This window comes from Terrapene carolina, unplaced genomic scaffold (assembly GCF_002925995.2).
Source record: "Terrapene carolina triunguis isolate 2854851 unplaced genomic scaffold, T_m_triunguis-2.0 Scaffold740, whole genome shotgun sequence".
Taxonomy (NCBI): Eukaryota; Metazoa; Chordata; order Testudines; family Emydidae; genus Terrapene; species Terrapene triunguis.
In genome coordinates this window covers 1,913,836-1,936,698 of record NW_020665091.1, presented here as the reverse complement: position 1 = coordinate 1,936,698, position 22,863 = coordinate 1,913,836, and the positions used below count along the sequence as shown (strand labels likewise).

Sequence of the window (22,863 nt, the reverse complement as noted above, 5' to 3'; positions counted from 1 at the left end):
ATTGTGTTACTCACAGAACTGAGTGGCTGATGGCACTAGCTAGAGTGGTATATAGTGCAGGCACATGCGGAGCAAGCTTTCCCCTTCCTCCAGTGCACCTCATTTCTGACCTGCATTCCCCTGCTGCTCCAGGCTCGGGTTTCTCCACACAGCTATACTGAGGAAGGTCCAGAAAGGGATGCAGCCCCCTTTCTTCCCCCCTCCCCCCGTCCCATGACCCCACACACATCTGTCGAAGCACCTCTGTCCTGAATTGCAGCACCCTCTGTTGTTTCAGTCTTGCTCTGCACCGCAGCTCTGCCAGTGACCTCACTCTTGACCCACTGCTGTAGGCCTGGGCATGACTTAGTACACCATGCTGCATTACGTGCTGCTAGAGGTGGTTTACATCATCTTTTTAGGAAACATGGGAGTGCATCTAATCAGTATATTTGCTTGGGCTATCACATTATCAGACTGCAAACTGCTGTCTGACTTTGGCAGACTAAGCTGGCTGGGTAAGTCCCTGTGCTATGGCATGTATGTGACCCAAGTGCCCCACATTGGCAATGGATGGGGGTACACAGTTACAAGTCTATACTCAAGGATTTGCCTAGACATGCCCAGACAGACATGTTTCGCCTGTGATCAGCATGATATTTCACCAAAGAAAGCTGTGTGCATAGGCGCCGGCTTCCTCCAGACCTGGGGGGTTCCCAAGCCCCCATCCTATCCCACCTCTTCCCTCCCATTTCTGCCCCTCCTCCCAGCACGCCCAGTCCCCGCTCCAGCTGATCGCAGCAGGCGGGAGGCACTGGGAGGGATCGGGAGGCACTGATCAGTGGGGCAGCAGGCAGACGGGAGGCTTTGGGGGGAGCTGGCTAAGCATCCACTAATTTTTTTCTGTGGCTACCTATGGCCGTGTGTGGTCTCTGCTGAAAGTTAAGAACTCACTGGTCATCATAGTTATTGTGGGATGGATGGATGGATGGAAAAATTTTAAGAGTTATGTAAGTACTTTGTGTTCCAAAGCTGCTGGAGGTGAAACTGGTCATCTGGGGTAGGGTGGTTCTCATGGCTAACTCACTCAAGAGTGGGAACAGCTGACAATCTATCGACCCAACCCAGCCAAGTGTTTACACTCTGACAAGGTGCAGACTTGAGCCTTTACGGAGCACAAAAAGCCCAAGAAAAAGGTCTTGACTAGGGGTTAGCATCAGGGCAAACTGAAGTTAACAAAACGCCCTGGTCATGAAAAGAGACAAAAGGTCTGGAACTGTCTAATAGGAGAAAGAAGGGCCCATGGTGGTATCCATTAGGGAGGCAATACTCTGTCAGCGTCTAATGAAAAGTGGATCCCAGCACTCTAGACCTGATACTTGAAGTGCTATATAGACTGACCGTTGGTGAGAAATACCATGTTAGACAGGAAAGGAACTTGTTAATAAATATAGTCTCTAGATTATGTTTTATATTTTTCTTTTATCTGTAGTTATATATTTCCAATCCTTATACTTGCTTCTATTTGAATCTTTACCTTAAGCTTTGTTAAATAAACTTTAACTTCTCTTTGTTTTTACTAGAGATACCAGTAAGTGCTGTGTGCTAAGGACAGTGTTGTAACTGAGGTCAAAGTAGTGAGCTGGTGGACACTGCTTCCATGGGGGGGCAGTGAATCTGTGTGCACCAAGAGTATCCAGAGGCCAAGGGACTGGGCACTTGAGTGTAATGCAGTGGGGTGTACGGAAAGGTTAGCAGGATACATGCCCCGGGGCCAAAGCAGAACTCTGGGAGCTAACTACCTCCAGAAACTTAGCAACAGGTTCTCTCTGCTCTGCCTCAAGGACTCACTCAGGAAGCCTAAGGGCTGGGGAATGCAAATTGCTAGCCTGCAGAAGGAAAGAGTGGGGCAAACAAGGCTCCCTCGACCCATAAGCAGGCAATAGCAATTCACCTGTACCCACGGGTAACCTCAAAAGTGTCACACTGTGCCACTTGACCTTGTAGCTTATGCCAATGGACACACCATTTTTTCTTTGAAAATTGTATTAATTTGAAGCTCTCGTGGCAGCTCATAAAAGGTTGGGGGAAATGCAGTGTCCTGCTGCCTGACTGGCTCACCACTAGGAGTGCCTACCTCAGGGCAGATGGTCAGAGAACAAGGCAGACACCCTAAACCGATGGTGTGTGCTATAATTAGATCTCACCAAGCCAGTAACAAATGTGAAATCCTGGACCACTATCCCAGTCTTACCATGGAGTCACAGACAGTCCCCTTATACTCTCCAGTCTATCTTGCCACCCAGGCAAGCTGGACTATGTGAAAAATGGTCACTTACACCAGAAATCACACGACATTCAGATAGCTCCCAGTCCCAAGAAACCAGTCACTTACCCAAGATCTTACACCAAAGACAACATTGGCAGCCAATTTTATACTAAACTAACTAAAGGTTTATTAGCTAAAAAAAGGAAACGAGAGTTATTGAGAGGTTAAAGCAGGTAAAAAATATGCACAGGTGAGTCACAGTCTGTAATTCCAAATGGTAGCAGAGATGTAGTCATCTGCCAGTTTCCCAAAAGTCTCTCAGGGCTACCTAGAATAACTCTGGGGATCTCCATCTTCTCGTTCAGTTATTCTGGCCTGTTAGAATCCAAACAGTGCAGAGATGAAGGATCTTTCTTTGAATCCATACTTATAGCTTCTTCTCACAGAAAACAAGCTGCTAGGTTCACTACCTAAGTGGGCTCTTCCTTTGATGATGGAGAGTGAGGAATGCATTTAGAGTCTTTGACCTCTGATCATTACACACAAAGATCACTTGCTTTGATCACTTTTCTGTTAACGTTCTTCATTTGCATTCCACAAGGCTTCTTTCACATTTGATGGGTTAGTTACAGGAGTATACACAATGTAAATGTTTGCTATTACATTATAACAGGATACAGGTAAGTGAAAACAATGCATGTACCATCCCATTAGTTTTCATAAAATTTCAACACCAAATATACTCTTATACATTTAACAATCACTTTAATCTATACTAACACACAAGTGAATTGGCCTGAGGCTTTGGCATGAGCTGGTACCTGATCTGTTAGCACCACATGTAGGATTTGGGCACTTAATTGGGACCCTCTTTAGAATAGGACATGCTCAGAGTGTGTAGTCTAGTGGTTAGAGCAGGGGTTTGGTGGTCAAAATTTCCTGGGTTCTATTCTTGGTTCTTCCACTGACTTGCTCTGTGACCTTAAATAAATTGCCTCCATTCTCTGTGCTTTGGTTGCCTAATCTATGAAATGGGGGAAATATTTCCCTCTCTCCCACAAGTGTTCTGAGGCTTGATTCATTAATATTCATAAAGCTCTTTAGAGCCCTTGGATGTAAGGCACTATATAAATACAAAATATTAGTATTCGGTCTTTGTTTGCTGTCAGCGGGAGTTACTTGTATCCTGCACTGAGAGATCAAGTCCTCCAGGAAGCAGATATGTGGAGTTAGAAGGTGCTGTTCCACTGAGAATAGAAATTCAATATGCAAAAAAATCTATTGGGCTAGGCCACTCCACTCTGCCCAGTGCAGGTTTGTTCAATATAATCTGTTTTCTAGGTGCTTGTCTATTTTGTTTTATTTTATTCACATTTTTCTCACCATAGCCACTAACATGATATAGCTCATGCCCACAGTACCCTCCTGTGCAGTGTTGCATCCTCTGCTGTTGAACCTGTCTCCTGTTAGTTGGAGCTCCTTTTCATCAAAACACTGAGACAGTCTAGTGAGGGGAAAAAACTAGCATTCACACAGCACTGAAGAAACTTCCAAAGTCTTGTTCTGGCATTCAGTGGGCTCAGTGTGAAAACTGGGTAGATCCAGGGCCGGCACAACCCATTAGGCGACCTAGGCGGTCACCTAGGGTGCTACAATTTGGGGGGTGGCGACCACGGCGGTATTTCGGCAGCGGGACCTTCCGCCGCCTAGGGCGGCAGAAAAGCTGGCAGTGCTCCTTGGTAGATCCCTTGTGTATTTCTTCTTTGATTGTTCCAAAGTCCTTGTCAGTGATGTTGAGGGGGTATCTGCTCAGTATTACAGAACTGCTTTAGCATTCCTGCTTAAAACAACAGAGATTCCACTTGCTTTTCGGTTTGCCTAGACACCTGAACTGTCCGCTATGGTTCTTTCACTATTCCAGCTTGAATTCTACTCTCACCCAGATTCAAAGGGCCTTCTTCAGCTTTCATTTATAAGTGTGTAAATCCAGAGTAGCCACATTGAAATCAGTGGAGGCACACCTGCGTAAAACCAGTGTGTGAAATGAGAATTAGGCCCAAAGCATTATGTAGTGCCCACTGATTGTGTACTTCTATGTGCCAGAGAAAGATGAGAATGTTAGCTAACTCTCTGCTTTAACAAGAATCACTAATCCAATGTATACTGGTCTATAATCATGAAATCTGCTGGTGAATCTGAAATGGAAATACAGCATTTTACAATCATACGAAGAATGTATTGAAATGTTTCACTCATGTTCAGATATGACAATGCTGTGGCCTGGCATTGGGAAATTAGTGGGAATTTGACTTGTTACTTTGCAATATCCTACTATTAGCAATTTCTACTCAAGATTTATAAATATTGTAGAAATAACCTGGAATCATAAATTACCAGTGGAGCCAGAATTCTGTTTCCTACGTGACATTTTTATCAGGACTACAAAGGCTTTTTAAAAATGGACTACAGTTCCCTTGGTTATGCAGAAATTGACCTTATAGAAAGTGGATTACTCATGCGTGTGCCTGTCTAGCTTTCTTAGACATTTCTAAGCTGTCTATCATCTTGGTAATAAAATATTGCATCCCTGTTTTTTGACTGCTTTGCTGACATGGAAGAAAGTGTTTACTCTGGGTATCTTATTTATTATAAGGCTCTAATCTGGTGATTTTTCTTGTTGCAGGATCTGGGAGTCTCCCTTGCTCCAGGCCGCCAAGGAAAATGATGTCCAAACCATCCAGAGACTTCTCACCTGCCATACTTGTGATATTCATCAAAGAGGTAGGGTACTCCATATGCTGTCCATGACTAGGATAGCTGCAAGGAGAGGACGCCTTGGGACTTTGAGTCTGAAGGATGGAAATACTTCTCAAGCAGTAGAAAAGGATGATCTTGGCAGGTTGGGGTGAAAACGCTCTTTGTGTGAGGGTAGGGAGTCCTCTGGATTGAGTGTGTTACTCTTGGTAAGATTCATCTCACCAGGCTGGCAAAGGAACTTATGACACATATATATGACTCTCTCTCTCCAGGTGCCCTGGGGGAGACAGCTCTTCATGTGGCTGCCTTGTATGATAGTATGGAGGCTGCACAGATTCTGATGGATGCAGCTCCAGAACTTGTCAATGAAGCAATGACATCAGAATTCTATGCAGGTAAGAATGCCAAGATGAATAAACATGGGCTGAGACTGCCGGAATGGCTGGGAGATATGGCATAGTAGCTGAGATTCTGTTAGCTTTGTGTCCAGATTTCTAGGTGCCCTTTATAAAATGGTCTGTTTCAGGGAGTCATATTTTACTGTCACTTAACTGCATTTTCAACAACCCATAGGTGCTGTTGTGTTCCCAACAGATCTCCAGGAAATGAAACCTATGCCATAGTCCTTTAAAAGAGGGTGCATTTAGAGGATCATTTTATCCTTGGAGGATATCCTATTCCCAACTATCACCCCAAAAGCTGAGATCCAATCATTATATCTGGACTCCTAGCTAATCAGGGTCAAGTTTTGAGTGGAAAACCTCCAAGGAAAGATCTAAGTGCTGGAGGAAGTAGTATTGATTCAGTAGGCGATGCTTTTCCATCTAAGTTATTACTGAATCTAGTGTCCCAGTGTGGTACTAGAGGGAGATAGGCTCCAGGGAGTGGTGTGATTGATTCACTAGAGGTTGGTCTCCTCTATTAGTCAGTACTGGCCCAAATACCTCACATGTTGTTAGGAGGATGCAGTGCTGCTGGAGCGGCCATCTTCCAGATGAGACATAAAACCTAGGCCCTCCAGAGTGGGGTTATTAATTCCTGGGTTTGTAAATTACATTCTACCTTCATTAATTCCCTCTGCATTTTCACTAGGATATGGATTTTTTTCTGTAGGGTCTACTGAGAACTGTATTGTCACTGTGCATTGTTAAAGAGTTGCCTCCTTTTACTCCAGAACCAGCTGCAAGGGAGGAGAGAATATGATATAGTGGCTCGAGTAGGGATGGGGAGTCAGGAGACTTGAATTCTAGCCACCATCCTGTTATTGAGCAAGTCACTTAATTTTGCTGCATTTAGTTTCAGGCTAGTGATTCCAGGCTCTTGCACACGGGCTAACGTGAGGTTTAATTGATGAACATTTGTGAAGTGCTCTGAGATCCTCAGCTGCAAAGTGTTACAGAAGTGTAAAATATGAGCAGGAGCATAAGTGGAATTAACGAGGCACTAAAGCACTTCACTGAAAAGTGGTGAGAGAGAAGTTGCAAATGTAATTCATTTAACAGCAATTAATTTCACAGTTTCAACTCCTATCTTAGGGCTAAGACACAACAAAGGCTGTATTGGTGAAAACACTGGGCAAAATTCTGCTCTCCTTTATGCTGGGGTGAATCCATTGAAGTCACTGGGACAGTCAGTGTAACAGAGATAAGAGTTTGGGCTGCAATTTTCCAGGGACATTAATCACTCACATGCAACTGGAATTCTATGGGAGCTGGGCAGGTGACTTCCTTAGGGTCCTTTGAACACCCCAGACTTTGCCCATTGGGTTTCTCAGTTATTTACTAATAAGGTGCCCTTGGTTGCACATTGGATCTCTGAAGTGCCTCTGGTCCCTGTGGTGCAATGTTGGCATTACAAAAGGGGTGTGATTATGTGTTGCAGGGGAGACTGCTCTCCACATCGCTGTGGTGAATAAGAACTTCAAACTTGTGAAGGCGATGCTTGAGAAGGGGGCTGATGTCAACAACCCACGGGCCACCGGCTACGTCTTCAGACCCAGCAGCCACAACCTCATCTACTTTGGTAGGGCTCCATCTGCAGGCCTTGACTGCCACCAGACTCTTCTTCTCTGGCACACTCTGAGTTCTGTGACCTCTCTGGATCTGATATGGTCTGCTCCCTTTCTGTCCCTCTCTCTGTCAACAGGGCCCCATGTGCTCTGGGAATTCCTGTCTATGCAACTGCTATGCAATACAGACCTTGCTGCAGAATTGTGCTCTAGAAGTTCAGCTTTCATTTTCTAAAAAATGTTAAATCTCTAGCCTTTGTGAAGACCACTTGCCCTAACATGACCTGAATGAAACCAATGGAGTGATGTCTGCCTGAGTCTGTAGCCAGCCTGTAGTAATAGCTCTGTGACGAGCCTACTTACCCATTCCTTTCATTTGGGTGCTAACTCAGAAGCCTAATGATAACAATTATTATGCCATTGTTTCACTCCCAGACCAGGGACAGTTAAAACTGAAGTTTTATTAACTTTAGTATAAAAAACCAAAGAAATACACCTTGCACAAGCCCCATTACTGCTCAGTCCTTTTAGAGCACACCCATCTCTGTGTCTGCAACCAGAGCATCCCTTTTGACCCCCTGAGCAGACTTTCAGTCCTTAAAGGGATAGGGCACAGGAGAACATAAGCCTGACATTGACTTCTGAGTGCTACACTCCCCACTCATAAATGTAATGTCATCCCAACATTTCTATTAACAAAATATATCATACAGTCCATCCATTTGACTTATTAGCAGTCATCCAAGTTCCACAGGCTTGTAACAGTCATTCTCAAGTTAGTCTTTGAGTATCTTCCTCTGTAACAAGCTCTGGTACTGACAGTGAAACCTTCTGCAAGTAAATTTAGTTTATTTCACATTCAGCAGAAAGCTTCTGTGGCAATTTTAGTTCCATTATCCAACTGAACAGTCAGTTCTGAACACCTCAAATTCCCAAAGATAGTCATATCTTATGGAATAACAGTTCCTATACGATCAGTGCTATAACCATGTCATGCCGAGTTACTGGGCATATGGCAAGCTAGTTAGAAAACATACCTCTCACTGAGCCTCAGTGGGTCAGAGCTAAGGATGCCAGATTCAGTACAAGCTGCTGAGAAATGGGGCAGACTCACCCCAAACTGGCGGTTATTCTACCAAGCCAGTAATGAAAGTAAAATTCTGTCTGACCACATTGGTTAACATGAAGTCAGTCCTTATTTCACCACCCTGACACTAGACTTTGTGATGAGTGGCTATTGAAAACCAATTTAATCAAACCAAGGTTTCTTCTGATCTCAAGAGACCAGCCACTTAGCCAGGTAAATATATAACTCAGATCTTAGCCAATAATCACACTGCTGCCAATCCGTTAGTAACTGAAATTTAAAGGTTTATTTATAAGAGAAAATAAATAGAAGAGAGTTAAAATGGTTAAATAAATCATGTACATACAAGAGATTGAAAAGTTCTTATATCAGGTTTGAAGCAGTGATAGAATAAACAGCTAGTTTGCAAATTTCTCTCTGGAACTTACCCAAACAGCTTGGGGTCATCAGTCCTTGATTAGAGCTTCCTTGTTATTATAGGCCCAAGATGGAATCCAGAGTCACATGACCCTTACATGCTTTGAAGACTCACAGGAGCAGCCTTTACCCATATTCTGGCTAAGGTGTCCACAGGAAGGCTCACTGGGTCAGGAGGAGCTTCTTCTATGGGCCATTGTGAGTGTTAGGTGTTCTTTAATGGGCCATCAACTTGAATAGTTCATTCACAATGTGCTGGCCAGATTGGATGTAAATTACCTTGGGGATGTTATCCCAGGAGCAAACACATTTGGGATATAGATCTATATAGCCAATATTCCTAACTTCAGATACTGTGATGATACATGGATATAAACAGGATAATCATACTTAGCAAATCATAACATTTTCATTAACACCATACATGATATACTTTATACACCATTTGTTGCAATTGTCTAACAATGGCAATATTCATTATATAAATTGTCATGTTTCAATCATACAGCATCACAGTACTAAGTTAACATAATTATAAACTATGCAGAGCTATCAAATATTTCATTTCCCAATATTACATCAGCCTTGAATAGAAATGTAAGATTAGGTCCAGGAATAGGCACTTGGTATGGCATGTGACAAACACATGGATAACTCCATGATACATTCACTAGTCCAAAAGTTGGATTTAGACACTTATAAGTAGGTGTTCCTAATCATTCATATGTCAGTGTCTGTGGGTCTTGTCTCTCGCTGGTCAGGTGACTTCACATGTTAGTGGATTGTTCTGGTGATCTGTCCTCTTGTGCACTACTTGTTTCAGGTTCCATGGTCTTGTTTTGGCATTCATGTTTCTCTACTGCAGGTGTGAATGTCCTATCGCTCCGATCAGCTGCTTTCAAGTTTACAGAATCAACTACATCCTCAGTTCCCAGGCCTCTACCTCTGAATTGAGTGTCTGTGCTATGGGCAGTATCTGGTACCATGACGTAACGTGGTTCATCTTCACTCTCACTATAAGAATCATTGGAATCCAAACTCCTGTCCTTATGTTATCTCTTATTGCACTAGCTTGCCTTGTTTTCTGTGTCTTGTGCTGTGGTGGGTTAGAGGATGGAGTAATATCCCTGACTAAGAAGTCACAGGAAAGTAAAAAATTGCAGTGAAGAACTCCAACACATCCTTTTTCATCTTCTGCTTTTACTTCATAGACTAAGCTATCCCCTTTTCTTTCAAGTATTACATGAATCTTATCTTCCCACTAGGATCTTAATTTGCCTTTCCCTCCTTTCTCTGAAAGGTTCCTGACAAGTACTCTGCCACTTGGTAAGAGAGCAGCACCATGCACTTGTGGAACTCGTGGATGACTACTAATAAGTCAAATGGATGGACTGTATGTTAGATTTTTTTAATATAAATGTTGGGACGACATTACATTTACAATGTGTTGTCTTGTGGTTTCGTAAGAAGGAGGCACAGTCTGGATATAGAAGTAAAGCTTTATTAGAACTAAAACAGAACTACATAAAACAAAGGGAAGCCATGTGCTCCTAGCTGTGTAGTTGGTGAAGCTGACTATGGAGTGCCTCCAGCCAGTTCTCACTAGCCCCAATCCAGTTCCCGCTAACATGTGCTCTGCTCTTAAAGGCCCAGTACATGCTCCTAACATATGGGGGGGGGGGGGGGAGTGTAGCACACATAAGCGAATGTCAGGATTCGATTTGCCTTTGCCCTTTAAGAAGTGAAGGTCTGTTGAGGGATAATCAAAGGGGATTCTCTGATTGTGGAGGCAGGGACGTGTTGTGTATGCCTGCTCTAAAAGGATGGAGCAGCAATGGGACATGAGCAAGCTGCATTTGTGTGTGTTTTTATACTGCATTTAATTAAACTTCAGTTATCAAACTGCCAACATGAGGAAAGAACACATTTCATATTGTTAATGAGGCTAGGGGCCTCTTCAGGTAAATTGCAGCAGCGGTGTTTGACTATCTCCTCAATAACTCCGTAGCCAATGATCTCTAATTTGGCCAGCACAGGAACCATCAAGATGTGATCATCTTTGCTTAATTGGAACTAGACTTCAATCCATCCCTTGGAAGGGATTTCAGTTCCAATGGCAGTGTTAAAATCAAGCCCAACTTCTACAATAACTCTTCAAGCTTTCTAAGGTGTGTCCCTGAGATATATTATTTTCCACCCACCAGGGTCGTGCTCAGGAATTTAAATTTGATCGCTTTTGGAGGGACATGTTAAACACATGATGTTCTGAGGAAATACAGTACACCCGCACTACAATGAACCTCCAGGTTCCAAGCCATTTGGCTATTATAGCCAGGTGTTCGTTATTGCAAAAGAGAGGGAGGGCACAGCTCCTCCAGCCCTGGGGCCATGGCGTTGGCAGAGAAATCCTCTGGCCCTGGGGCTGTGGCAGTGTCACAGAACTCCTCACCACCCCAACGGCCCCCCACCTCCCCTGCACCTGAACCACCCTGGTGAGCCTCTGCACCCAGAACCTCTCCCCACTGAGCCCCAACCATCTGTACCCGGACCCCCAGCCCACCAAGTTCTCCTGGATCCCCCCTGCTGAGTCCCCCACACCCAGACTGCACCGCTGAGCCGCAACCACTTTCGCCTAGACCACTTTCAGAATCCCATTGCCCCTGCACCCCGAACCCCCGAACCAAGCCCTGTGCATCCAGATCCCACCCCACACTAGGGTGACCAGATGTCCCGATTTTATAGGGACAGTCCCAATTTTTGGGTCTTTTTCTTATATAGGCTCCTATTACCCCCCACCCCCATCCCGATTTTTCAAATTTGCTGTCTGGTCACCCTACCCCACACCCAGACACCTCACTCAGCTGCCCACACCCAGATTGCACCACACAGAACCCTCTCATCCTACGCCTGGATCCCCCCACACTAAGCCCCTCCACACTTGGATCCTTCCGGGCTGAGCCTGCCTGCCCACACCTGGTGCACCTGGCGTGGAGAAAAAGGGCCCGAGGTGTATTTCTGGGACAGGCCCAGCCCTTGCGCTGTGTCAGGGTTGGGAGCAGCCTCACTGCAGAGTCCATGTCCTGGGGAGGGCTGCAGGGTGATTACCCTCTTCCATGCAGCCAGTGGCCTGTGCTCCCCACTGCCATGCTGGAGTCTCCACATTTATTTATTGACAAATAAAATTTGCAGAATTTTAAAATATTGTGTGGAGAATTTTAAATGTTTTTGGCTCAGAATTCCCTCAGGAGCAGCAACTGCAGGCTGCTCCTGGTAAATCAGACACAGTATCAGCTTTATCTCTGCTTTTCCTATACCTCATCTCCACTGGTAGTGTTTTTTCCTGCCACATCTGAAACAGTGATAGCGAGCACTGCCTCTGCCAGATTGCCTCTTCTCTGGGCTTGCTTCATGGCTGCATGGCTGCTCATACCATTATCAGTTCTTTTGTCACAGTCCTGGACAGCTTGCTTTAATATGTTAATTTCAGCGTTCACATCTTAGATTGCATCAATACTGGCCTTTAGTTCCCTTACCTCATTCATCAGCATGGGAGACTCCTTTTCCCTTGGGAGGAAGTGCTGCTTTGCTCTCTGACCAGTGCTCTGTGTATAGGGCGACTGCACAGAATTATATGCAACTGCCTTAGCACATGTGCCTCCATTCCCCAGCTTCTGCTCTTTCTCTATCTGATCACTTACAACAGTGTGCAGCTTCTCAAACAAGGTCTCATCTGCAACCTGATTATCTTTTAAATAAAGTTGAATCACAGTCTGAATATTTGTCATTCTACAGTCCTGTCAGGACTGTATGGAGGAACATGTTTTGTACAAAGACAAGGTCATTTCTTGGGTCAGAGTCTGCTTCTTGTTATGCTGGCAAACAATATGTCTCAAATCAATGGCTAGACTAGGAAATCCAGAGGTGTCTGTTCTGGCTCTTGTGTTGCTTTTGAGAGCTGCAGGTAAAGTTCAGTGGCACATTTTTTTGATTATAGGATCTTAAGATACCCCTCAGTTTTGGTAGGCTCAGATTAGTTTTTCTCTCCAAGTAGCCCCTGAAGCTCAGTGCTGGGAAAAGAGCCCTGATCACATATTCTCTGCCTCAATGTTCCCCGTTTGAGTCCCACTTTCAATTGATAGGCTTATCCTGTCCTTTTGATGGAAATTCCCAATCTTCTTGGTAGGTTTAAAGTCTTTCTTTAAAATTGGTTTTGTTTTCTGGGGTGGGGTGACAAATTTCACAGCAGGGGGCTGGTTTTAATTTTTTTCATTATTTCATTCTATTTTAATTTTTCACTGTACTGTTTCTGAATGATCTTTCATCTGTTCTTTCCATTTGCTACTCTATTGCTGTAGCAATGAGGTGTAAAATCTTATCTTTTAATGCCAGCAGTGCAGACAATCCCTGATCTTCCAACTCTTCCTGCTCATGTAAGTAGCTTCTTATATATTTGACTAAAGCGAAAAGGCATTTAGCTGCAGTTTTACTGTGACTTGACACAGAAATACCCAGAAAGTCACAACTTCTCTTAAATCTTCATCCCTTAGCAGGTATTAAAGGGCTTCTATGTCCATGTGAAGGTCCTCTAACTCCCACAGCCAGAGTACTTGCAAACAATTAAATCTCCCCTGGCAGCTTTTCCTGGAACAGTTTACAAAAGATTCAGGTTCAGGTTTGTCTCTTAGGCCTGGTCTACACTACGAGTTTAGGTCGACTTTAGCCGCGTTAAATCGACTTAAGCCTGGCCACGTTTACACTACGAAGCCCTTTCTGTCGACTTAAAGGGCCCTTTAAACCGGTTTCCTAACACCACCTCGACAAGGGGATTAGCGATAAAATCGGCCTTAGGGGGTCGGAATTGGGTTAGTGTGGACGGAATTCGACATTACTGGCCTCCGGGAGCTATCCCACAGTGCTTCATTGTGACCGCTCTGGACAGCACTCTCATCTCAGATGCACTGGCCAGGTAGACAGGAAAAGCCCCGCGAACGTTTGAATTTCATTTCCTGTTTGCTCAGCGTGGAGAGCACAGGTGACCATGCAGAGCCCATCAGCACAGGTAACCGTGATGGAGTCCCAGTCCCAGTCCCAGGATCGCAGAAGAGCTCCAGCCTGGACCGAGCGGGAGGTACGGGATCTGATCGCCATCTGGGGAGATGAATCAGTGCTCGCCGAACTCCGAAGCAGTAAAAGAAATGGCAAAACATTACAAAAGATCTCCAAGGCCATGAAGGACAGAGGCCATAACAGGGATGCACAGCAGTGCCGCGTGAAAATTAAGGAGCTAAGGCAAGCCTACCACAAAGTCAGAGACGCAAACGGAAGGTCCGGGGCAGAGCCGCAAACATGCCGCTACTACGCGGAGCTGCATGCCATTCTAGGGGGTGCAGCCACCACTAGCCCAAGCGTGTTCTATGAGTCCCTCTCTGGAAACGGGGAAGCAGGTTCGGCGGATGAGGAAGATGAGGATGGAGAGAACATAGATAGCTCACAGCAGCAAGGAAGCGGAGAAACCAGTTACCCCAACAGCCAGGATATGTTTGTCACCCTGGACCTGGAACTAGTAACCCCCGAACTCACCCAAGACCCTGAGGGCACACAGGGGACCTCTGGTGAGTGTACCTTTGCAAAAATTACACATGGTTTAAAAACAAGCGTGTTTAATGATTAATTTGCCCTGGCAATCGCGGCCAGTACAGCTACTGGAAAAGTCTGTTAACGTGTATGGGGATGGAGCGGAAATCCTCCAGGGACATCTCCAGAAAGCTCTCCTTCATGTACTCCCAAAGCCTTTGCAAAAGGTTTCTGGGGAGGGCTGCCTTATCCTGTCCGCCATGGTAGGACACTTTACCACGCCAGGCCAGTAGCACGTAGTCTGGAATCATTGCATAACAAAGCATGGCAGCGTATGGTCCCGGTGTTTGCTGGCATGCAGACAACATCCATTCCTTATCTCTCTTTGTTATCCTCAGGAGAGTGATATCATTCACGGTCACCTGGTTAAAATGGGGCAATTTTATTAAGGGGACATTCAGAGGTGCCCCTTCCTGCTCTGCTGAACAGAAATATACCCCGCTGTTAACCACGCGGTGGGGGGGAGGGTTGAAGTGACCATCCCAGAGAATTGGGTGTGTGGGGGAGGGGAGTTAGTTGGGTTTGTGCTGCATGTTAAACCTGAAATCGCAGCCCCTCCTTTTACATTGCAAACCCATTTTAAATGGCACGGGTGCTTGGTATGGGAAATGAGGGCAGAACTGTTTGAAACCATCCCCACATGTTAAGAAGGTTAAAAAAGCCCAAAGACTATATGTCTTACCATGGCTGCCTGCAAGCTGAAATCTGTGTCCTGGCACTGCGTGAGTGATCTCTCACACCAAACCAGGAGACTCTCAATATAAGAGGAATAATGCGACCTTGTAACGAAAGCACATGTGCTGTGTGATGTTGTGAACAGCAAAATCTAACGTGAAAGAGTCTACCCATTGTTCTCTAAAATGTATCTTTTTTAACAACCTCTCCCTTCTCCACCAGCTGCAAATCTTACTCCTTCGCAGAGGCTAGTGAATATTCGAAGAAGGAAGCGAAGGACGCGTGACGAAATGTTTACTGAACTTCAGACTGCCTCCCACGCTGACAGAGCACTGCTGAATGCGTGGAGGCAGTCAATGACTGATTTTAAAAAAGCCCAATATGAGCGAGAGGAGAGGTGGCGTGCTGAAGAGGAGAAGTTGCGTGCTGAAACGCGGGCTGAAGAGGAGAGGTGGCGTCAACTTGTAATCAGAAAGCAAGAGTCGATGCTCCGGCTGCTGGAGCATCAAAGTGATATGCTCCTGCGTATGGTTGAGCTGCAGGAAAGGCAGCAGGAGCAGAGACCGCCGCTACAGCCCCTCTGTAACCAGCAGCCCTCCTCCCCAAGTCCCATTGCCTCCTCACCCAGACGCCCAAGAACACGGTGGGGGGGCCTTCGGCCACCCACTCACTCCACCCTAGATGATTTCCATAGCAATAAGTTTTAAAGTTTTAAATTGGAGTGTGTCCTTTTCCTTCCCTCCTCCCCCACCCATCCTGGGCTACCTTTCCAATTATCCCCCTAGTTGTGTGCTGAATTAATAAAGAATGCATGAATGTGAAGCAACAATGACTTTATTGCCTCTGCAAGTGGTGCTCGAAGGGGGGAGGGTAGTAGGGGAGGGTGGGGTGGTTGGTTTGCAGGGAAGTAGAGTTAACAGGGTGGTGGGGGAGGGGCAGAGGGTTCATCAAGGAGCAACAAACAGAAGTTTCACTCCGTAGCCTGGCCAGTCACAAAACTGGTTTTCAACGCTTCTCTGATGCGCACCGCGCCCTGCTGTGCTCCTCTAACCGCCCTGGTGTCTGGCTGCGCGTAATCAGCAGCCAGGCGATTTGCCTCAACCTCCCACCCCGCCATAAATGTCTCCCCCTTACTTTCACATATATTGTGGAGTGCACAGCAAGCAGCAATAACAATGGGGAGATTCTTTTCGCTAAGGTCTGAGCGAGTCAGTAAGCTGCGCCAGCGCGCTTTTAAACGGCCAAATGCACATTCCACCACCATTCGGCACTTGCTCAGCCTGTAGTTGAACAGGTCCTGACTGCTGTCCAGGCTGCCTGTGTATGGCTTCATGAGCCATGGCATTAAGGGGTAGGCTGGGTCCCCAAGGATCACGATAGGCATTTCAACATCCCCAATGGTTATTTTCTGGTCCGGGAAGAAAGTCCCTTCCTCCAGCTTTCGAAACAGAAGAGACTGCCTGAAGACGCGAGCATCATGTACTCTTCCCGGCCAGCCCACGTTGATGTCGGTGAAACGTCCCTTGTGATCCACCAGGGCTTGCAGCAGCATTGAAAAGTACCCCTTGCGGTTTATGTAGTCGGTGGCTTGGTGCGCCGGTGCCAAGATAGGGATATGGGTTCCGTCTATCGCCCCACCACAGTTTGGGAATCCCATTGCAGCAAAGCCATCCACTATGGTCTGCACGTTTCCCAGAGTCACTACCCTTGATATCACCAGGTCTCTCATTGCCCTGGCAACTTGGATCACAGCAGCCCCCACAGTAGATTTACCCACTCCAAATTGATTCCCGACTGACCGGTAGCTGTCTGGCGTTGCAAGCTTCCACAGGGCTATCGCCACTCGCTTCTCCACTGTGAGGGCTGCTCTCATCCTGGTATTCTGGCGCTTCAGGGCAGGGGAAAGCAAGTCACAAAGTTCCATGAAAGTGCCCTTACGCATGCGAAAGTTTCGCAGCCACTGGGCATCGTCCCAGACCTGCAACACGATGCGGTCCCACCACTCTGTGCTTGTTTCCCGGGCCCAGAATCGGCGGTCCACGGCATGAACCTGCCCCAGTAACACCAGGATTTCCACATTGCTGGGGCCTGTGCCTTGTGAGAGGTCCATGTCAATTTCCTCATCACTATCGTCGCCGCGCTGCAATCGCCTCCTCCTCAGCTGGTCCTGGTTTGGCTTTGGCATGTCCAGGAGGCTCTGCATGTTTTCCAGGACAATGCGCGTGGTGTTCATAGTGCTCATAATTGCCGCGGTGATCTGAGCGGGCTCCATGATCCCAGTGCTGGCTATGGCGTCTGGTTTGAAAAAAGGCGCGAAAGTAGTATCTGACGGACCAGGGGAAGAAGGGAGGGAGGGAGGGAGAGAGGGAGGGGTGAGTGACGACATGGCGTACAGGTACAGGGAATTAAAATCAAGAAAGGTGGCTTTGCATCAGGGAGAAACACAAACAACTGTCACACAGAATGCCCCCCCCCCAAAGATTGAACTCAAAAGCCTGGGTTTAGCAGGAGGGAGGGGGGAAGCAAATGAATGCAGAATAAATCTATTTTTTACATCTTAAGACGACGGTGCAGCATGACTGATAGCCCTTGGCATTTTCTGGGTGCTTGGCAGCAAATACTGGGCGCTTGGCAGTAAGCCTTCAGGTCTATTGCACCATCTGATACCCACTGCAATATGACAACGACGGATACCAATCGTAATATGCTATCTACTGCCCAAAAGGCAAGGGGTTGCTGCTGTGTAGCAATCTAGCCCCACGTCTGCCAGCCCCATGTCTGCCAGCACCCAGATCGCCATCGGCCTCTTCTGGGTGCTTAGCAGACAATACTGGGCACTTGGCAGAAAATAGCATACTACGACTCTGCTAACGTGCAATGAGCCAGCAGGGCGCCTGGCAGAAAATAGCATACTACGACTGATAACCATCATTGTCTGCCCGGGTGCCCATGATCGACAGCCACTGCAGTACGACGACGACGGATACCAGTCATAATATACCATCTTCTACCAAAAGGCAAGGGGCTGGTGCAATGCAGCCCTACGGCTGCCAGCCCCACAGCTGCCAGCACCCAGATCGCCAATAAAGGCTACCAGTCATGCTGCACCGTCTACCGCCAAAAGGCAGTAAGCTGCTGCTGCTGTTTAGCAATGCAGTCCCACGTTTGCCGGCACCCGGAAGAGATATGGTGACGGTGAGCTGAGCTGAGCGGGCTCAATGCTTGGCGTGGTATGTTGTCTGCATAGGTAACCCAGGTAAAAAGGCGCGAATCTATTGTCTGCCGTTGCTGTGACGGAGGGGGAGGGGCCTGACGCAATGTACCCAGAACCCCTCGCGGCACTGCTTTGCATCATCCGGGCATTGCGATCTCAACCCATAATTCCAATGGGCGCCGGAGACTCCGGGAACTGTGGGATAGGTACCATAGTGCAATGCGCCGGAAGTCGACGCTAGCCTCGGTACTGTGGACGCGGTCCGCCGACTTCATGCACTTAGAGCATTTTAGGTGGGGACACACACAATCGGCTGCATACAACCTGTTTCTATAAAACCGGCTTCTATAAATCCGACCTAATTTTGTAGTGTAGACATAGCCTTAGGGTAGATCTGCACAGCAAAAAAAAAAAAAAAAAAAGCCTGCAGCAGCAAGTTCCCAGGCCAACTGACTCTGGCTCAAGGGGCTTGAGGTGCAGGGCTAAAAATAGCAGTGTAGAAGTTCAGACTCAGGCTGGAGTGGGAGGGTCTCAGAGCCCAGGCTCCAGCCCTAGCCCAAACAGCTACACCAAGGGTCCCCAGACTTTTCATGGCCGTGCTCTCCCTTACCTCTGTCCGTGCCTCCATTCCCAAGAGCCGGGAGTGGGGCCGCGACTGGGGTGTGTGTATGGACAGGGGTAAGGGGGCTGAGGCTGGGGCTGCAACAGCTGGGGGCAGATTTGGGTCCCGGACCAGGAGTCCCAAGACTGGCCAATCAACTCCCAGAAAATGGAAGTCACTCCCTGGTTCAAGTGTAGCTGCTCGGCATTTAATCCTTCCATTCTATTCTGACCGCTGAGTGAACCTTCTGCTGTATTTGTTATGGCCACCGACTTGAAGAAGTCCTTGCTAGTTGGTCACAGGAGCACAGCCAGATTTTGGTGAATCTTTGGTGCAGTAGTTCTTAACCTATTTATCATTGTGGGCCGCATATTGATTATTTTCTGGGCCGCAGGTTGAGAACTACAGTGCCCCACACTTAACCCCCCCACACACAAACCATTATGCCCAGCGCCCTCTGCCCAGAGATCCCTCCACAGAGTGGGGCCAAGAGCAGACAGCCAAGTGCAGGGCCCCGGCACAATTTGGAAACCCCATTTTCTCAAAACCAGCAGATACTTTTGGAATATCTTTTATGACCGCCACCTTGGAGTAAACGGCATGCCTGATTGCCTCAGAAACCTCTGCCACCACTTTACCCTCAGTTGACTTTGCAATGGTGAACTGGTTAGCAATTGACCTGTAGCATTGTGGGGTAGCCAGCTTCCAGACAACTATAGCAACCTGCTTCTGGATTGGTATTGTCCGCCCTCATATGTGTGTCCTGATGCTGGAGGGTCGGGGCAAGCTGCTCACAAAGCTCCAGAAATGTAACTTTCTTCATGTGAAAGTTCTGGACCCACTGCTGGTCATCCCAGGTCCACATGACCATATGGTCCCACCAGTCTGTGCTTGTGGCCCAGTCTGTGCTTGTGGATCCAGAAGTGCTAGTCTACACAGGTGGCATCAGTGGCTATCCTGAGAGTTGTAAGCAGCATCAGCCAGTTCAAGTGCTCAATGACTGTGTCCTCTTCCTCCTCTGACTCCTCCTCCAGATGCCTTTGGTGAGTCAGAAAATGCTGCCAGAATGTCCACCATTATCTCATTGAAGCTCTGCCCATTTGGTGAAACAGGAGTGAAAGCACAAGCAAGAGAAGCTCTTCAAATGGTGACTCTGCCACGATGCTGTCTCCGGTTGCCTGGAGCATGCAGACCCAAAAGACGGCTCAGCAAGATGTTGGGAACTTGGTGGGCTGTGATAGCTTCTTGTAACATGCAGGATGGACAGTCAAGTTTTCCCACACTGCATTATGAACTAAGGGCTAGAGTGGCAACAGATGGGAGGGTGGGGGAGAGCACCAGGCAGCTTGGGATAGATGGTTTGACTTGGGTCTGTGTGCTGCAGTGTGGATGCTGGATCTCCAGATTTGGGGCCCAAATCCACAAATTGTAAACCTGTGGTCACCAATGTGTGTGGATGCTCAAGCCCTGGGCTTGCAAACCCAGGGTCTGCGGATTCGAGTCCCACTAACTCTGGGCTTACATGGCAGAGTAGACATACCCTGAGAGCACTTACAGCTCTGCTGTTGCCATGCAACCAGAGCTATCCCCCTTTAACGCCCTCAGCAGACTTTCAATCCTTAACGAGTCATGGCACAGCTAAATGTAATCCTGACATTCCCTTATGGGTGCTACACCATCATTTGTAACTGCTTTACAGTGGACCATTTTAGCAGAAACATCCAACTAATGTGCTAATCCCAAACTGCTTCCTACTCCTTCCTGGGTGCTCAGATCCCCAACTGCTTCCTACCCAGCTGTCAAAACCTACAGCTTCCCCCAACACCCTCTCCTATATAGTTACACAATACAAAATTCTGCAGTACACTGAAAGTAATAAAAATTAAGGGCACCATAACATGAATGAAGTTTCATGTCAAAGGGGCAGATTATGAGTACATTCCTCTTATTGAGTAGAATCTTACTTCACAGATGGCCCTATTGATTTCAGTGGGTCTACATATGGAGCAAGATACTATTCAGTGTGTGTAAGGAATTCACAATCTGGGTCCCAAAAATAATCCAGAGGGCTCGGTGCTGATGGCATTATTTGTTCAATGAACATGTCCATTTAAAAACAATATGATCTGATGCTGCCACAGAATTTCCCTTTTGCTGAACAATAGGCCTGCTGAAACTAGAGGGCCTTGCCACAGAGTACTTGGGCTTGTCTGTCATCCATCTTTCTGTCTCTCTTATTCATCTCTCTTTCTTCCATCCATTCACATCTCTTTCTCTCTCTGGCTAGCATCTAGGCCATCTCATCTCATTTCATCCCATCCTCCTTGAAGCATGTGCCTAGTAGAGAGAGGAATTGTTAAAGACAGTCCATAGGGTCTAAGAGTAAAGCGGTGAAATTTAGCATTGAGAAAATGTAGGCTGAATACCAGCAAACATTTCTGAACAGCAAGAATTTCTGAGGCTGTTAAATATTTCCCCTGTGAGATTAGCAGAAGTCTCAAAGCAGGAGTCACTTAAAACTAAAAGGATAACATCTCAGAGAATAAGAAAAAAGCTGGAGCAGAATAGCATGCCGTATATTTGATGCTAAGTGGGGCTATCTATTAACAGGAGACTGGTCTGTTTCTTGAGCAGAATGCTGGGAACATTTCTGCTTCGGTATGGGGACAGGGGGTATAGATAAGATGTGACCTAATAGGCCTGGGACCTTACAATTCTGGCTAACCTACAGGAAAGGAGTGGCTCCTTTATTTCAGGAACTTTGTGCTGTTCAATGGAACTTCCCCTACAGGCAGGAAATTCCCTGCAGCATAGATGGAATGTTAAGGCTCCAGGATTGTATCAGGCCTTTTCCATATCCAAATCCTATGATCCACTTCTGGGGTATTCTTATATTTAAAGATTGATTTTTCCTTTGAGATGTTGCTGGGCCAGAGCCTCGGGTGACATAAATTGGAGTAGCACAACCGTTTTACACTACCCATTTCTGACTGTAATTAAACCATGTCCAGCAGAGAAATTTACTGTCTTCTTTTTTTTTTTTAAAATGAGCCTTCATTAATTTTCACTCCGAGTAGTTTGAAACACTCTGGAGAGGAATATGTGGCTGTGTGTTGAGGAGGTTGGCTCAAGGTTCTGCTTCCCCCATGCAGTTTTACTCCAGATTAAATCAAAATCCACACCCACTGAAACTTGGCATCTCTGAGCTTTTAGCCCCAGAGGGTTTTTAATATTCTCTTGTAAATCTACCTGGCTATTGTTTAATTACAGAGTGGGGAAAGCAAGAAGACTTCAAAAATAAAAGTACTAATCTCCCCATGTGATTGCTTTAAAAAAATAGAGACAGATTTAGATAGAAACTTTCCAAACAAAATATATCGGGTATGATTCTGCTCTCATTCAAATGTGTGTAAATTGGGAGAAGCTCCTCTGAGGTCAGAGTATTTTAGTTCTTGCTTTAGATAGGGCAACTTTTGCTCTTTCTGGGTGAAATTCAACCTTGTGAATAGGGTCAGTATAAGACTGGTGTACTCCTTACATACCACTTAGGCTATATCTACACTAGCACTTCTGTCGGCAAAACTTTTGTCACTTAGGGGTGTGAAAAAACACCCTGAGTGACATAACTTTTGCTGGTATAAGAGCTCGTGTGCACAGCGCTGTGTCAGCGGGGGGATGCTCTCCCACCGACATAGCTACCGCCATTTGTTGCGCTGGTTTTATTACTCTCTCCTGTCGGCATAACGTGGCTACATGAACACTCTTACAATGGCACAGCTGTATTGGTACAGCTGTGCTGCTGTAAGCTTGTAAGTGTAGACATGGCCTTACGCTCTATTTTGCAGGCTTAACTGAGACTGAAGTAGTGCATGGGCTCTGTGCTGTTTCTCTGCACAGAAGTGAATTTCACCTGTTCACATTAAGCTTGTACTTCCCCTTTTGACCTATTTTACTCTGTTCACTAATGGACTCATAGAATCATAGAAATGTAGGCCTGGAAGGGATCTTGACAAGTCAAGTCCAGCCTCCTGTGTTTAGGCAGGACAAAGTAAACCTAGAGCATCCCTGACAGTTGTTTGTCCAACCTGTTCTTAAAAACCTCCAGTGATGGGGATTCCATATATTCCTTTGGAAGCTTTTATAGTTAGAAAGTTTTTCCTAATATTTAACATAAAACTCCCTTGCTGCAAATTAAGCCCATTACTTCTTGTCCTATCTTTCA

The 22,863-nt window shown here is 46.4% G+C and overlaps 1 protein-coding gene across 1 annotated transcript in view; it reads left to right on the top strand.

Annotated features, from left to right (window-relative positions):
- The window catches only part of LOC112118222 (transient receptor potential cation channel subfamily V member 6-like), a 75,314-nt gene that overhangs the window by 31,746 nt on the left and 20,705 nt on the right, over positions 1-22,863 (top strand). Inside the window, exons 2-4 of the mRNA XM_024216449.1 lie at positions 4,932-5,029; positions 5,278-5,400; positions 6,887-7,027. Coding sequence (XP_024072217.1) covers positions 4,932-5,029; positions 5,278-5,400; positions 6,887-7,027 — 362 coding nt within the window. The remainder of the gene's footprint in view (positions 1-4,931; positions 5,030-5,277; positions 5,401-6,886; positions 7,028-22,863) is intronic.